Source organism: Ciconia boyciana, chromosome 1 (assembly GCF_034638445.1).
Source record: "Ciconia boyciana chromosome 1, ASM3463844v1, whole genome shotgun sequence".
In the NCBI taxonomy this organism is placed as follows: domain Eukaryota; kingdom Metazoa; phylum Chordata; class Aves; order Ciconiiformes; family Ciconiidae; genus Ciconia; species Ciconia boyciana.
The window spans coordinates 47,821,099-47,839,307 of record NC_132934.1 but is presented as its reverse complement, the minus strand read 5'-3'; the positions used below and the strand labels follow the sequence as shown (position 1 = coordinate 47,839,307).

Sequence of the window (18,209 nt, the reverse complement as noted above, 5' to 3'; positions counted from 1 at the left end):
CTCATTCATTAATGTAAAGAATTCTGAGTTACGAATTTCCCATCATAATGGAAAATATAATCAGCTCTCTTGAAAAGCACAAGATATTTATTTTGTCCTCCTTTTAATAATACAAAACTAACAAACCTTAAAATAAATATGCAAAAGAATAACATTCTTGTGTTCGGGGACAAAATCATGTTTATAAAAATGTAATAATCTATTATACCAAGTTTTGTTTTGGTCAGGTATAAATATGTTTACCCTACTTTAACTTGTAAGGATGCATGACCTCAGTGGAATAATGTAGTTGAGTGAAGACTTCTAATTTTTAAGAGAGTCTGCCCTTGGGTCTTGAACTTGCAATTTGCTCTGTGTTAATAGATTCCTTCTTCCGTGTGGAACACCTTACTTTGCTTTCCCCAACCTCCTCCAAATTCAAAAGGATTATTTCTACAGAGGGTAGTTTCCACTGTGAAAGCACTTTTAAACTACAAAGTTTTTCAGAGCCACAGTTGGGGCACTGTTTTGATGACATAAAGTACGCCTCATTTGTCATAGGAAGTTACCAGATTCTGTTCACTAATCAAAGAGTGGCTTAATGATATTTATAAATGCAGGATCATATGCCGATTTTCAACTGCTCTTGTTTCTGTTGGCTTCATAATTGGTAAACTGATGTTCTGAACTGTTGTTTCGCTTGGACATTACCTGTTGACAGACCTCCTCTGTACTGACTGCTAAGGCACTAAGTGTATTTGTTTAACTTGATTATTGCCTGTGTCTCTCAGGGTCACTTTGTTGTTAGTATGCTGTTTTACTGAAAAGCTCTGTACAAATCCAGTTTTCTAACAAAAATTTAGGAATGGTATTGACTTTACTGCCCTTTCCCAGACTTCTGGTACTTTTAAGGTCTAGGTAGATAACTAATCATGAAGGCCACTACAGGTGTCAGACAAAGATCTGAGTTATTTTTGGAACTGCAGTTGTGGATGGTCACAGTACTTACTTTTACTGACACTCATACTGTTCATAAGATTCAGGTACACGGTGAAACACAAAAGTCGAGCTTCATCTTACTCAACTTGAGCCATTGAAAATTTAGGTATCTAGTCATCTAGATACCCTTTGTAGTTAATGGATACATCTAAACACTTCCAGAGGGCAATTCATTCAGCCTTAGACAGGCTTTCAGTATGGGATTAGTCGTCCTTTTGGAGGTGCCTATCTTATGCCACTGATTACAGAGGAAGGTCAGAAAATTATCTTTGACTACACATCTACATTTTAAATAGCTTAAGGTAGATGACATGAGCTCCACCCCAATCACTTTCAAAGGGAAGGTCTTCACGGAGCATGCTCAGACTTTGTAGAGCACCTAATTAACCATCTTTTGTACCATTCATTTTAGAAATGAAAAGGGGAATAGTGAATGGAGAGGTGAATTACAGGTGGATAATATACGATTAAGGGAGAACCATCCTAATAGCACAGATGTCTTCCCTGCCCCTGCCACAAAATTCCTACGTGATGTTGGGCAAGTCACATAAACCGCAGTTTACAAAAGTGGTTATTCACTGCATGTTCCTCATTTGCTGTTTCAGTGTCCTGTAATCTGCTTTGCACAAGGGCTGAGGAAAGGAGGTTTATGGATGTCCTGCTTTGGACATCTCTATAGATATCAATTCAGTTACCCAGAGTGGGAACTTAAATGAGTGGATAGCTTTGGTCTAAAACTTTTTGAGCTTTGGTTTGTAAAAGGGAGTTCTCTCCCTACAAGAGTATGTGGAGATAAATTCAGTAATGTATCAACTTGTGAAGCAATTGAATATCTGGGGATAAAAGACACATAGCAAAAGATTAAATTAAAAAACATGTCTTCTATAAAGGGTAGTACCGTACACAGGAGAGAAGATATAAAATGAACACATAACCAACAAATGTAAGTAATAAGGGCTAGATTTATGAAGGAGATTTTGGTACCTAAATGTCATTGTAGTCACCTAAGAGAAGCTTTAAGAACTTCTGATGTTCACAAAATTATGATTAAATCCTGAGGTAGTAACATTTTGACTGGCAGCACTCCCCAGTCACCTATACTCCTATTATGTCTTACACCAGTCCTGAAAACCAGTCCTGCACTTACGTGCCTCCTTCACACCTTACCAAAATTAAGAAAAAGGCAGTCTTTCAGCTTTTTCAACCACGAGGTCCCATCTAATAGCTCTGTTCAGAGCATGTGCAACAACACACAAAGTGCAGCCAGGTGCTCCCATGGCCAGAACCCCCCTGTGAGATGCCCACCCTGGTGTCCTCAACGTGTATTTGTCAGGAAAGTCCTGTCAAGCTATTCTAAACTGAAATTCTCGGAGTATTTCCTGTTGAAGCTGTTCCATTTTGTGCTGGCTCGTATGAGTTACAGTAACCCGGAGAAAGACAAGGATTTGTGTTGAAGGCTTCAGTGGGAGAAGGGGATCAGGTTTTTGGTTGCTGTTCTAATTAATATTGTATTTTTTATGCAGTGAATATCTGAATGTAGTGTAATATTACCTAAGTCCTGCCCTTTTGTTCATGTTTTGACTACTTTAGGTCAGTTCCTGCTGAACTTGCTGGTGTCAGCAAATCCTGTTGTTAGGAGTTGAACTCTTCCGTGGCACTTTTTGTGGAAGTTTAGATGTCCAAGAGGGATTATGAATTTCAGCAGTGGGGAAGACACCTGAAAGTTCTAACACTCAGTGTCTGCAACGCCTCGGTAACTTCTGTGGCTCTGGCAAAACTGAGTGTTTTCTCTTGTATGCATTCAAGTGGGGCAGGGGTTCGATGTAGGGGAGAGAATGCACCTTGCTATGGATACACTGAATCAAATTAATTTTCATTGAACTAAATAGCATGGAAAACTTTAATACCAACACTTAACATTTTTGACTGCTTGACTGCAACTTAAGCATATTGCTTTCTGATAAAGTGTTTGTGCATGGTGGGCATATATTCAGTATGTAAAAGCATATATGACAGTTTGTGTTGTATGTGATCATGCAATGCATATGTGTAGCACATAAGATATACTGTCACATATCTTATGATAGATCTAACCTGTATCAATCATCTACATCTGACATACAATAAAATATATTACAAACCCCAAATCATTGTATAGATAAAAAATATGTACAGAAATAGCCACTTCTGTAGACTGCATACATATGCATCTACATATTACAAAACCATGTACATACAAGGCTTCTTTAAAAGTCAGAAGTGACAAACAGAATGTGAACGTGTCACAGAAGAATGCTAAATACGTATATTTCTCCAAACATCACAGAGTTGTTCACATGGCAGAAGGAAGAATGCCTTCATTCAGCTGTCACTGCGGTATCCATTCAGCTTATGAAATGCCTTGTTAGACGTAAACTGCCTTTTTATCCTCCCTGAGCTATGAAGTCATCAGAATTGCTCATATGTTGAAAGGATCCCCACCTGCAAAGACATTTGGATATGTGAAATAAAGAAACATTGGATCAATTTGAATGTTGACTCAGTCTGACTTTCTGTGAACTAAAGACAACAAGTAGCTTGCAGTGTCTTTCTAGTGTCACAGCCTTCTTGGGATAATCACTATCCTGCCATAGATGCGTTGCACAAAACTAGCCCCATTATTTCTTGGGCCTGCCTTGGTCTTTGGCCACAGACACCTGGCCTCATTTGGCTTCAGCTGTGATCACTGCAGGTTTTTGGCCCACACCTTCTCTCACTGTTCATCACAAATCCTTTGCCAGGGGTTACCATCTTTTCAGCTGCATCAAATTTTTGAGTTATTTCTTCCTAAACTGTTCAGTCACATTTAGGTGAGTTATCTTAGACTGTTTAACAAGGCCTTTATCTTTATGGTCTAATTCATCATGAGTCACGTGGTTTGGAGAACAGTCAGACAAGCAGCTCAGCTCCAGTGGGGGAGGGTTGTGATGGACAACTGACATGGCTATGAGCCTTCAGGTGGCCCCAGCTGGGAACTCATTATCTGTACTCATTATCTCTTTTCTAGAACAGTTTTTGGGCTAAAGTCATGATAATTCAAATATTTTAGGATTCACATGTCTTTTTATCTGAATCATGGAATGTCTTTCCTCTGCAGTCAGCTTCCTTCATCTTCTCACAGCTAAAAATTGTGTGTGTGTGCTACTGGACACTATTCTCCGTATCTCTTTCTCTTGCCTATACTTTCTTCTCTACATTAATCCAGTGAGTTTCCCATTACTCTTGATCTTTATGATCCAACATTAACCTTGCTTTCAGACAGCAATTCCTCCCTTCTTGCCTTCCCTATCTCTATTGCTCAGCTGGCTAGAACTAGTTTTGCAAGTTCCTGTGCCCTCTTTAGCATATCCATTGCTAGGGCAGAGCACAGTTGGTAAGGTTAACAATTTATTTCATTTGTTCAGTAGCTTCTTCAGAGAGGTTGTGGTGATATTTGAGAGACCTTATCAGCCTGTGCCTGACTAACTACATATTGAAGCATTCATTGATAAGCAATTTTAGAAAATTACTTGAAAACATAAGCTGCACAAATCTCTCAGATTGTCAATGGACACTAAAATACTTCAGGTTTCTTTTTTTAAAATTTATGTCTACTCTTCTTGTTAGCATAATTATGTATGTAGTACTCAATTTAGCTCTTCAAGGTGAAAATTTATATAAGAGTCCACTTCATCATCTCATCTTTTTTTTTCTTTTCAGCTCTTCAAATATTGTAAGTAATGGAACATATTAGTCACTGAATTATCTTTCAGAAAGTTCGAAGGAGAAATTTGAAAAAAAAAAAGAATTGATTGTAAATGAGGTCTTGATAGAACCCCTTTTGAGGTGACATCGTCAATATAATTTAATGAAAGGAAATGAAAAGGGGAAGATCATCCAGTATAATTTCAAAGCGGGGTGGTTCATTCTCTGCAAAATTTATTGCAATAAATACAGAAGAAAATTAAAGCCCATCCTGCCTTTCTCAATAGAACCCAACTCAGGGAGCACTACTAAAAAAAAAAAATTTTCCTTTTTTTTTTTCCCCCCAGGGCTAGCAAGCTGGAAACCCTTGGTTAAACTAGCAGAGGTGGCACAAGCAAGGAGATGGGAATGTCAGGTAGACATCAGATTGCATAAACTACGTCATGAAATCTTAAGTCATACAGTTGCTAACCTATAAGACTAGATTTAGCAGTAAAAATAGTATTTAGGATAAGAACTTTCCTAAGGTAGTTATCTTGTAAATAATTTTGTATATTTCAGGGATGGATCTGGGGAGTGTTGGGGTGTTTAAAAACAGAAGATAAAAATACTGATTCCTACAATATTCCTTTTCAGAATCACAAAGTATAGTGTCCAAACTCTGAAATTCACCACAAGCTGCTGCTAGAGCAGCTACAGAAGTAGTTACAGTAGGTAGCCATCAGGAAAAGACGATAAGGAAAAGAAGAGATGCTTTGCTGAAACGGAGTTCAACTTGGGGAATTGGTGAAAAGAAACCAAGTCCATCTGGACTTTCTTTCCTTTCATTGTGAATAAGGTTAGCATCTGCCCCACACGGTGCCACCAGGAGTAGAGAAGAGGTACATTGAACTGTCTGAGCCATGCACTGTGTGTAAGGGTTCATAAGAAGGTAACCATCCCAGCCTCCTTTAGCCCAGGGAGTATTGGAAAGGTGGCATGAAATCTTATTATTTCCTTGTCTTTATCTTGTTCCTTTATTCCACTTACCTTATTATCACTGGTCTCCATACAGTGTGCTTTGTTCATGTTTTGGCAGTCCAGACCCAACCGCAGAATGCTTTGTGTTTATTTCTTCACTGGGCAAGATGTCAACAAACCCAGGGGAGGGAAATAGTATATGTTTGCCTTTCAATAAAAGCTGAACTAAATTTCATGGAAGAACAACAACAAAAATCACGCTTTCAACCCTTGGAATTCCCCTTGCTTCTTTGATCTCAAAAGCTCCTAAACAACCAGGGTGCTTTGAAAAGGCAGTTATAAAAATTCTAATGGGAGAAGTTAGATAAACCAAATTTCTATTAGCTGTAATAGCGGCTCTGACTTTGTCATTTAGAAGCCTATGTTCTAAATGAGCTATAAATGATTCTGCTTCCTTTATATTATTGAAAGTGATAGAATTTTAGACACATTCTGTGCATTATTAACAGGACCCCCATAGAGCTTGTATAGTTTAACCAGTGCTTAAATATGCATAGGCACTTAAATAGACACAGGAACAATATAGAGAATTATATTTTTGCAATGTAGCAAAATTCTTGTGGTAGATAAAAAAATACCAGTGGCATCTTCATTTGTCAACTAGTGACAGCGATCCACTGCCCAAAATCAAGATGTAGCATTTGCTATATTGATATTCCTAAACTTTGCATGTTACTTACTAACACTGAGGACTTTGAAAATGCCCATCTTCCCCTTCCCCCCATCATGGTCTAAAGAATTATTACCACTGAACATGTCAGTGTTTGTTTTGGCTCTGGAGTTTTTCCTGGATCTTCCGTTCCTGTATCACAGCTGCTTCCTCAGTAGCCATTGCAATACATACATCAAAGCATGTTTTCCCAGTAAAGCAAATTGTTAATGTTAGTGTTGTTAATCTTGGAAAATATTTTGGTGGACAGCTAGCTCTTCTCTGTTCTCAAACCTCCACTGTGTCAGGCCATGACAAATACAGACCTGATAACAGTGAACCTGTTACCTGTCATGGCATTTTGTGTACACAGCACCACTTGCTGATGTTCCTCACTGCAATTCCAAACTTTTTTTTGACTAATATCCACCTACCAACCTTATGACTTTGAATATACAATGGAGGAATGATGATTTGTCTGACAGGAAGGCAGATTTAAAGCATAGATGTAATTTATAGAGAATGCATACCCTTAGGGGGAGAGGAATAATCTCAGAGGTAAGACAGGAGAAAAGGGCAGGGGCAGATGCAGTCTTCATCTGAATGGATACTGCAGCCTTTGCACTTGCCTGGAGGTTAAGTGATTGGGAGCGTAAATATGGTTTAGAGCTAACAAGTGAAGGGGAGGACTTAGTAACCTTTTGGTCACCTCTGCTGAAAATCTGCACTTGAACTTTGCAAATGAGATTTTGCGAAAGAATGTCGGCCACTGGAGCAATGACAGAGGGTTATGTCACTATTAAATGGGGGGGCAGGAGGGTGTTCAGGATAATCCACCGTAACTGTCACTCTTATCTAGTGATCAAGGTGTATAATTCCTCTTACAATGTATTTTATTTATTTTTTTCTGTTAGTGCAACATTCTGAGGTAGTACAATTTCTTGGCTTATTTTCTACGTAGTATAAACTCTGCTATCCATCTACTTATCAGATGATAGAACTATTACTGTCCTTGTTGGTTCTTCTTGTTGGCTGCTTTTATTTTTTTATATCTATTTTAAGTAACGTCAGTGGTTTTTTTCCCCTTTTTATTTTTCTTAAATATTGGTCCCTGTTCAGGCACCTGTGTCCAAGAAGTACAGTTATCAGAATGAAGCACACGATTTCCCATGGGATTTTTACTGAAGTCTGACATTTCAAGTCAGCACGGACTCTGGTGTGAATGACTTATTTGCATTAAAATAATTATCTTACAGAACTTAAAAAAAACCCCCAACTTCATACCTTTCATATTATTTATTCTATGACAAAATAGTACTATCCCATTCCAATTCAAAACTATTTAACTGAAATTTGTCAGAGCACAAATATAGTGTAAAATGATTGGATGAACAGAAATTTTCATCATAGATCATTGCTGAATTACGTGTGCAATTTTGTACAGTAGCTAACTGAGGTAATGGTATTCCTCTGCAGGAAGGATTAAGAAACTAGTTATAGTTTTAAGTGCATGAATGATAATTGATACAGTACATAATTTTCAACAGCTGTTGCTAATTAAAATGTTTTATAAAGGCTTCCTGACAGTCTGGGAATCTTGCTGAGTTAAAACTTTATGCATTTAAAAAGGAATTACAAAATGAACATAAAGTTATACCAGGAGAAATGTGTTGTACATAGCTAGTTAAAATAGCCTTTGTTTAAATTGGTTTTTTGTTTCAAATATTCTGAAATATTTCAATTAGAATATCCAAACTATTGTCTATATGTGTATGTTTGAAAAATGTCGCAAGAGTATCTAGATGCCTAGTTTTGATGTCACATGAATATCTAGATGCCTAATTTTCTTTTAATAAATGCCTATGTACATTTCTGTAAAGGAGGAAGCTTTATCATAGAGCAACATTAAATGGATACAGAAACAGATGGTAGAGAAATTTAAGTTATTTCTTTTGAAATAATTATTTTGTTTTCACAAGTTCTATGGTGTTCTTTACAAGTCTTCCTGTCTTCCTGCAGTATTGGGACCACTCTGATTATCTATATTGAAGGGGATTATTATTATTATTATTATTATTATTATTATTATTATTATTATTATTATTATAGTACCAGCCCTGCCTTGCCATGATACTTTTTAGCTAGACATTGCCCTGACTTTTGTGTGATGCAGAAGGGAAGAAAGACCAAGTTTCTGACAAACCATATATGGAATTTCTATCTCCCACATGTGCCTCCATTAATGTTGGTTTTTAGGGATAGGTGAAGGGGGATGGGAATGCAGTTAGTTAATAGGCTGTCTTGAATCCCTAAGGCTTTGGAGTAATTCCAGCTTCATTGAGTGGTGAGAGAGTAGATACTTCCTCATTGCTGCCCTTAGGAAACTCGGAAGCATGTAATCTACTTAGGCAGGAGGCATACTGAGTATAAGATTTGGCCTTTATTGCTTTCTGAAGAACTTTACAGAAGGTGACAGAAAGTTGAGAAAAAAAGTGAACTAAATGTGGATAGTCTGAATAAACTTAGTGTGAACTTTTAATATGATCCATTTGTGCCTGAAAGGTTGAAGTACTTCTGACCTCAGCTTTCATATGGGCTGTGTGTTCTTTATAGCTTTAATGTTTAAACTCACTGTCAAAAATCTGTTTGGATCAAATTAAGTTAGAGTTTCTTCCAAGCAAGGACTGCAACACATGGCACCAATAGCTTTACTTTTTTGCAAATTTCACAGATAAAAGTCCCACAGAGCCAAAATACGTTTTGATCTTTTCTTTCAGAATGATCTTACACTGTCTCATATATGCTTTTATTTATATATATATATATATATATGGTAGCATGCTGAGATTTTGAAAAATAAATAATAAAAGCAATATTATATTATCATTTCTAAATGGAATGTAGTGACTGATAAAATAATTAGCCCTTATATACCCTGACATGTAAATATCAGTGGTATCAGAAGCTCGCAAATGACGTGGAGCATGTGCCCTATGCTACAAATGCAGGTTGTTAGTATCAAGTAGGTATCCCTCTAATGTTGGCCTCTCCTCATTTCCAGCAACTAAATATAATAAAAGCCGTCAGATTTCTTTGATAGGTAGTTATGGCTGGGATCTGAGACACAGAGATAACAAGGTTATCAGCAAGTGCTTAAACAAGGCATGTGTTCTCTGGGCCCTTGCACATGAAGAAAACATTTATGGGTGCAGAAGAAAGAGAAGACCATAGCACAAATACGTACTTGCCAAAATCCAAGTGGGCAGATTTGCGTGCCCCAGCAAGCATGCTTAAAGGCCATCCCCTTGAAAACACTGGATTATTAAATGCTTTTGTGGCAGATGTCTCTTGTTTTCCCAGGATGTTTCATGCCATTGTGTGACACCTTTTTCGAAAGAGAGCAAGTGGCTCAGCAACTGCGCACGCTTGGCTGGGAGGTTGTTTCCCATTGTGCAGCGTGGCTGGTAACACACGGGACACAGAAGGTCTTGGTGAGGAGCAGGAGTGTGCAGCTTGAGAAAGGGAGAGCCTGCTGAGAGGTGTGGGGGGCACAGACCCTGCCTGGGTCTGTCTGAAAGTTTAATGTTTCCTAGTGGATTCCAGGAAAGCACTGAGATGGCAGACACCAAAGCTCTAGGCAAGGACTTCACTGCAAGGATGTAGTAGGCAGCAGGAGGGTTGTCTCTTAAAGCCTTTTTTTTTCTGTTCTATCACTTAGTTGCTTTTGGTTTCTCCATTGAAGAAGTGAATTGTTCTGGATGGTATCTTGACATAATGTAGGGTTTTGTTTCTTAGAAGTTTAGAAGCACTTTGGTCTTACTCTGGGGAGGTTGTGTCAACAGCATACCTACCTGAGAGCTCTGGTCAACTGAGGACCCCGTCATGGCAGCCGCTCAATCATAAACCACAATTATCATCTGATTTGCTGCAGATCAGACTGTATGTTCAAATGTGCTATTGAGAGGGTTTATGATGTCAACAGGAGGCTGTTTATAAATTACTGTTCTGTTGCTTTTTTTGCATTGCAGATGATAGTTGTGTTGTGTGGCTTTCTGGGTCTTATGTATGCTGAAATGTATTTATGCAAGCACAGCATCAAAAATAAATAGATGAAGAGAAGAAAAGATCTCAAAAGTACAAAATTTGATTCATTTTCTACACTAAAATTGGATAAGTTAGTTATATGATTTGCTAGCATAATACTAGAAGCAATCCTTCTGACATAAAGAATAATTAATTACAGATTATGTGCCACTTGTAGATGCAATGATGAAAGAAAAAAAGGTGACATTATTACACTAAGAAGTACAAGAATATTCCAACCAACAAACATTTGTACTCTCTAACAGATACAGCTTTATGACATCTGATTAACAGTAATTTAATTAATACCTAATAAGTAAAAGCTCTTCCACCTCTGAAAATTAAGATTATAAAACATGATTTCCCCAGTAAATTGGTGAAAAAATGTCTGAGCTATTTCACAGAAATGGCTTTCCAGCATAAATTCTTTGATGCCATTATGAATTATTAAATTGTGTATATTTTCAAGCAAAAGATTAATGTATTGCTTTGTGTGCCATTTATTTTCACCTGCAGATTTTTTATTCTGTATAAATTATTTCAGTGATTGGGAGGAGACAATTAATAAAATTTTTTTATCATGAACATAATCTCAAGTTTTTAATCCCTTTCCGAACACAAAAACTTTCATGGTCATGTTGACTTAAAAATGTTTCAGTTGGTCATAATGACTTAAAATTAGTAAAGCATTAAACAATAGTGCTAGCAAGGGGTTCACAAAAATGTCTTGGATGTGAAATTTCTAGCTATTATCTAAGTATTTTTGAGTTACTCGGTTTGATTAGTTTCTTGGGGACAGTACATCAAGAAATACAGGAATGTTGAGAATGGAACTCCATTGTATTTTTCTGTGAAAGTCTACAAAGAATTTATTACAGTGAAGGGAGAGAAGAGTTTTATCTGTGTTTTTTTCTCAACAGAGACAAAATATTATTTTAATGTCAACGATCTTTCAGAAACACTGTATTAGTCTGCTAACAATATGATATGTAAGTGATCTATTCCCAACATAATGTTTTCTGAAATTAGTAAGGAAAAATGAGCATCTTGTAGACATGTAGGTGAAATTCTAAAAAGTAGGGGTATCCCTTTATTTGATTGACACGATTGGTTGTAAAACTATATGTTGCATATTTAGGAAGAATGTTAAAATTTTCAGGAAGACAAAGAATTACGTGTTTGATATGTATGTTTTTGTGCCGGACATCCTTTAAAGTTAGTGCATATCAAAAGTGTTGCTTCCAGCATTTAAGCTATCTCATATTTTGACTTTGTGCAATATAAGTACATGTTTTTGTTTTGTCTGTCCATTGCTGGAATGTATTACCTTTCTTCCCCTAGGCCTGAATAATAAATTAATGAAGTGTATATCTGACACACAACAATCAGCTTGTGCTGACACAATCAAGCCTTTGTGTGAGGTCTATAACATGATTAGAATGGTTTTTTGAGTCATCATGAAGAGGAGCAAAGAGTAGAAGGCATAAAACTAGCAATCAAAACAAACAAAAGAGATGATTGGAAATGTATTTTTGACCATTCTTAAGCTTAAATTCTCATCTATTCCTGAGCAATAAGTGACTTTGCAAAAAAAGATAGATCTGCATGTTCTCATTATCATCAAGGCTTTAAAATCATAGATGGATAAATAGAACATTTCAGTGATCAGTTCAAAGAAACAGAATTCAAGCCAGAACTGAAAGCTTTAAAGCCTGTTTACAGCAACAGCAATAAACTTTTGAAAAAATGAAGAAGTTGCCTAGCTAGTTTTGAATATGTTGCTACTGAAATTGTTTTTCAAGAAAGTCAAACATTTAAACTGGATAAACACCTTAGCTATTAGAGACTCATTAATTGATAGGTTATTAAAAAATGACAGTTCTTTTTCTTTCTTTACAAAACTGCAAAATGTCAAGGCCAAGGAATCAATAAATATAAGAAGCTTGCCTCTCCATTAAAATGACCATGTAAAAGCTGATCTTGTTGCTGAATATTATTATTTTTAGTATTACATCTCAGGAAAAAATATCATTGTCAATGACCAACATTTATTCATGATAAGGAGTTACAAATTTGATTACATCTTCCTTAGTATTGAAATGACTTCATGGATCTCCTTATAAATTATAGTAATAAATTGAACAGCAAATGGAATAGTCAGCATCTAAACTAAGCTATGAAGTTATAGTATGTAGGTCCCATGTTTAGTTATCTTTACTAAATCTACTGCCATCTGAACCATTCCTGTTACATTTCTCTGACAATAAACCAGAATCTGATTGGATTACTCTCACCTGTATTTAGCTACCTGAAAATGAGATATTTAGTTGAAGGTGGTCTCTTGTAGTTAATGAGAGAAATAGCTTCATGTGAGGATTCATCCTGATGATCATAGATAGTTTAGGCTGTGGTGACTTTCTCCTTGGAGGTCCACTCTCCTCCCATGACAAGGAGGAACTTTTATGGTGAATTTATACTGAAACCTTGACTTCCACATGCCTAAGTGAGATGAATTCCACTGTGTATATGCAGAATCTGCTCTCCACTTTCTATGAGGAAAGCACAGCTTAATGAAAGATGTTTCTTAGTATTAGCATCTTCTTGAATCCTGAAAACAAGTCTTTAATAATTGTTATGCTGTGATTGACATGCTGAGGCTTCATTTTTGTTTGGCACTACTTGAGTTAACTATGATTAAAAAATTATACAATAAAATTTACTTAAAGGTACATGGTAGGCCACATCAGTTTACCATTTTATAGTGGAAGATAATAAAGAACACTTTTGATTTTTTGGATTATATTAGAATTCCATGGCACTGTAATTCTTGCTAATTCTTTTTGATTAAAAAGAAAGATCAAAAATTTAGTGAGGCTACTGAATAAAAATGAAGATAATACATGTCGTGATAAACACATGGAAAAAATAATGATAGAATTTGCACTTTACAGTTCTGTTTTGATCCAAGAACTACAGCGAAGTTTGGAATTTTTTTTTTCTTTTATCCTTTTCCGTAAATGTGACAATATAATGACAAGGTGTATGTTACATATGCTACATACATATATATATGTGTATGTATTTTCATGTATAAGCTACTTGAGTTCTTTGTGTACCTGCATGTGCATACATTATCCATTCCTGCGGTGCTACTACTTGTTTTGGACTTCAGTATGTTAAAAACGCTATAGACAAGGTAAAGAAAAATCCTTCCCCAAAAAGCTCAATGTGAAGTCTGGGTAGACAGGTGCATTGTAACTGAAAAAATAACAGGGGGTGATAGAAATGATTGAAAACAGTAATTCAAAAATGTTATTTTATATCCATATTGTTTGCAGAGATCCTGTAGAGATTGCATTACAATAAACAATGTATTTCCATCAGAAGCTTGCTTAACTCCTGCTGAAGTCAGTGGGAAGTCCATGTAAAAAATGGGTATGGCAAAGGTATTTATCAGTACACTAATACTATGGGGTGTCTGTGGGGTTTTCAAATTTATCTGAAGATTTACTAATATCACAGAGAGAAACTGTCTTCATAGGAAAGCTTTAAAGGAGCCAGGAGGAAAAGAGACACTAAGCTTCTGCTTAACTCACATAAGCTGTTACACGCTAAAAATATTGACTAGGAGACAATATGGCAATCAACCAAAAACAAGAATGTGAAAAAACCAGGAAGAGTTTCAATGTGCAAACAAATTGCACAAGACTCTCAGAAGACCACTAAAAGACTGAGATAACATATATTCCCTGAAATGTATTTATTGATTACAAAAAACTACAGGAAAGATACAGTCTGAATTTACTGCTTCAAAGTCCCAGTCTAGTATTTCTTATGTTTTTATGCCTATTTAATTTTTATTTTTCTGTCAGTATTTTTATAAGTTGAAATTCAATGACTGGTAATATACTTTTGTTTCTAGGTCAATTATTTATGTATCAGTAGTGAACATTGTTTAAGATACCATATTTTTGATAATTTATTTTGCATAATTTTGTGCTTAACATACAATGTGACTGTAGTTTATCTGTTTTTTTTTCTTTTTATATCTGTAGTGTAAAACAAATACTGAGTTGTTTGACAGTCACAGCTGACATGTTGCAATTGTCTATTTGCGTAAGTTTCATTTAACTATCAGTCTGTCAACAGACAAAAATATTTCTATAGCATCCTGTATTCTGTAAACCTAAAAACCTTACAGATACTGACTTTTTAGCATGTGACATACTTAACAGTAATGCGATTTAATATGATATTGTCTGTCATTCCATCCTCCCCGTTTAAACTTGAATATTTCTGTTTCTTTGTGCCATTTTTCCATTTTCTATGTGTGACATAAGCTTTCCTATTTTGAGAAGTAGTCTATGAAAACATTATTAATCTTCTGAACACCAGTTTTAAAAAATAATTACTGTAAATGCTGGCCTGTAAGAGGGAGCTATTGAAGTGGGAAAATGATGTCATTACTCCGAGTAATCTACCAAAACACAAACTTTACAGAGGAATATTCCGAGACCTGGAGCAATGTAGTTGGACAGAGCTCTCCTGTGCGATGATACTAATAAACTCATTCTTGTAGGTTTTATTAGTACTCATTTGCAGTCTCCCATCTTTTGAGGATTATTGCCTCCTGGTCAGAGTGGCAGCTAGAGCTGAGTCAATCATAGTTCAATTTATTGGATTGCAGTTTGTCTCTCATGTTGTGTAGTAATTAAGAAAAAGAAACAAGTTGGATTGCTTTAATAATCATAGGGTATAACCCTAATTAAGCCAAGTAAAACTCCATTCCTACTACATCTCAAAAGACTAGAAAAATACTGTGAATAAGTAGTCCCAGGTAGAAACAAATGTAGTATTAAGCCCTTAGAATATTGTCCAAATTGTCATTTTCATTTTCAAGTTTTCTCTGTCCGACTGGGTTAAATCTCATTCATGCAAATGAACTCGAAGTGATACCAGAAAATCCAAAGAAAGAAATGCATTTTTCCTCAAAGAATTTATTGTTTTATCGTTTTAGGCAAGAGGCCAAATCACCAGGTCTGGGCAAGCAACAAACTATGCATGTGGAGGCTAGAGGACGGGAATATCCTGGACAGGTTCCACAAGGCCACTCTGCCAATGGAGGCCCATAGCAGTCCAGGGCTACTCAGATGGGGACAAACTTAAGAGTTAACTGTGAAGTGAACTTCTACATTTGGTCAGATGAATAGCTCTCTAGGCTCCACTGACTGTATTGATTAGACAGCTACAGTAGCCATCATGGGATCTTAGACACCTGAAGTTAGGTATCTCTGCGTATAAGGAGGTACCAGCTGCTAATGTCAAGTTAATACCAAATTCATTGGATTTTATAAATAAATAAAAAAAAAATTAAACTTTTTACATTTTCTGGCATTTCTGTATCATTACAAAGGATATAAAATACAGACCTATATATGTCTTCTCTTGCAGTTGGTATTCTCTCACAACTCACTGGAATTCAGGCTATTTGATACTTCAGGAAAAGCAAGAAATTTCTTGAGGCTTTGAAAAGAGTGAAAGATCTAGTGAAAAATCACAATAGAAAACAATGGTGTTTATGCTTGTGTGGGTGCAGGTGTGGCAAAAGAGCTATAAATTTATCCTATCATCAAGTTCTTTTAACTTAGATGGTGTTCAGTCATCTCTTCTCAGTCCATCTATGTTCAGTGCATATTTGGAGGCATGATTCTTCCCTTAGAAGCCTTGGTGATATTAAGAGCTTACAAATGTTTGCGCAATGTCTGTGTGATGAGAACAGATATGCAGATCTGAAAGTTATGTTACCCTAGGACAGTCTGGAAATGTAATGCAGATGCCAGACTTTATCACTTGTTGTTAATACACACTTATTAAGGTACAAACCTAAATTTGATAAAAGGCATTTTGTGTGAGATTCACATTCAGCTGGACTAGTAGTAATATTAAAGCATCAGCTGAAATGGGTGTGTTTTTCTGTTACTTAATCCAAAGGTATTTTTTCATGTAATTTAAACAAATATATTGTCTTGTACAGTAATACGGGAATTTTTCAGTGTGGTAGTCCTATCAGAATTATAGCTATTATTCATACAGTCTGTGCCATTGATATGTAATTTATATTTGGTCTCTTCTTGTTTTCCAGGTCTCCCAACAAGGACATGGCTTCAAATGAAAGAGAGATTGTGGTTTGGGTTTGCCAGGAAGAGAAGATTGTATGTGGCCTGACAAAGCGCACAACTTGCGCAGAAGTGGTTCAAGCACTGCTTGAGGAACATCAGGCAACATTTGGAGAGAAAAAGGTCCTTTTTGGAAAACCTAGTGATTACTGCATTGTAGAAAAATGGAGAGGCTCAGAGCGAGTACTTCCTCCCTTGACAAAGATTCTGAGACTTTGGAAGGCCTGGGGGGAAGAACAGTCTAATTTGCACTTCGTGTTGGTAAAGTCAGATGCTTTCCTCTCATTTCCATTGTGGAAGACAGCTGAAGCTAAGGTAGTACAAAATATAGAAAAACAGTGGGAGCTCAGTCCAGCAAATTATATGAAGATGTTGCCAATAGACAAGCAAAAGAAAATTGTGAGGAAAACTTTCCGGAAACTGGCCAAGCTTAAACAGGACAGTGTTCAGCAAGAGAGAGATAATATGGAGACACTGATTCATCTAATCATTTCTCAAGATCATACCATTCATCAACAAGTCCTTAGAATGAAGGAACTAGATATGGAAATTGAAAAATGTGAAGCAAAATTCCATCTAGATCGTGTGGCCAATGATGGAGAAAACTATGTGCAGGACTCCTATTTAATGATCAATCCAAGTGAGCCTGAGCAGCAAGGGAGTAGGCCAGATGATCAAAAAGAGATGCATGACTATTTGAGCAAAAGTGAGGGAATTTTACAGGCTGAAGAGAGACTGAAACATCACAAACAATTAATAGAGAAGCTGTGTGCTGAAATTGAAAGAGAGGTACATGGTATATGCACAGAAAAAAATGGAGATGATGTTCGCACAGAAGGAGCTGCTAACGCTGAACTGGAAAACTCAAATTTGGAAAGTGTAAAATATGAGCTGGAAAAAAGTATGAAAGATGGTCTGAGAATCAACTCATACTTAAGCTGCATTCAGAAAGAACTTACATACAGGGACTCACTGCTTCAAAAGAAGGAAAAAGAATATGAACTTCTTACAGAAGAATTTAATTTACTACATGTTAAAGACAACATTGAAACTAGGCTTCCATCAAATGAAGAGCCATCCAAGGGCAGTGGCATCTCCAGTAACAGCATTGCTGTTCCTGGCTTTGTTCATAGAGTGACTAATCTGGACATAAACGATACAGACTCTGACACTGGAATCAGCTCTACACACAGTCAGGACTCTGAAATAACTTCAGGGGACATGGTACTGTTGTCAACATAGTTGAAAACAGTCACGCATTTATGAAAAGTCATATTTTGGAGGATATTTATAAGAATTAGTAAACCTTGTTGTCTTGAGATTTCAGCCTGTCAAGATGTTAAAACTGTGGCATCACTTTAGCTGAGTAAACAGTATCTATTTATGTGCTTAATAGTATTTTTGTGCTTAAATGCATGGGCAGTCTCATGGGTTAACTGCCAATAGGTGCAAGGTTGTTGGCTTTGCTAAGTCAGGACAGACTCTTTAGACCTTGTAATATTGATAGTGAAACAGGAGCATTCTGACTGGCTTGGACCAGAAGTCTGGAGATTTAATGTCCCCTAATCTTTGGGTCCACT

At 36.4% G+C, this 18,209-nt stretch overlaps 1 protein-coding gene across 1 annotated transcript; it reads left to right on the top strand.

Moving 5' to 3' along the window:
* The first annotated feature begins 16,584 nt into the window (after nucleotides 1–16,584).
* On the top strand, nucleotides 16,585–17,871 carry RASSF9 (Ras association domain family member 9). Its single transcript, XM_072881827.1, has one exon. It carries the CDS (start codon nucleotides 16,612–16,614, stop codon nucleotides 17,869–17,871), a length of 1,260 nt encoding a protein of 419 aa, XP_072737928.1. The 5' UTR covers nucleotides 16,585–16,611.
* The last annotated feature ends 338 nt before the right edge of the window (nucleotides 17,872–18,209 follow it).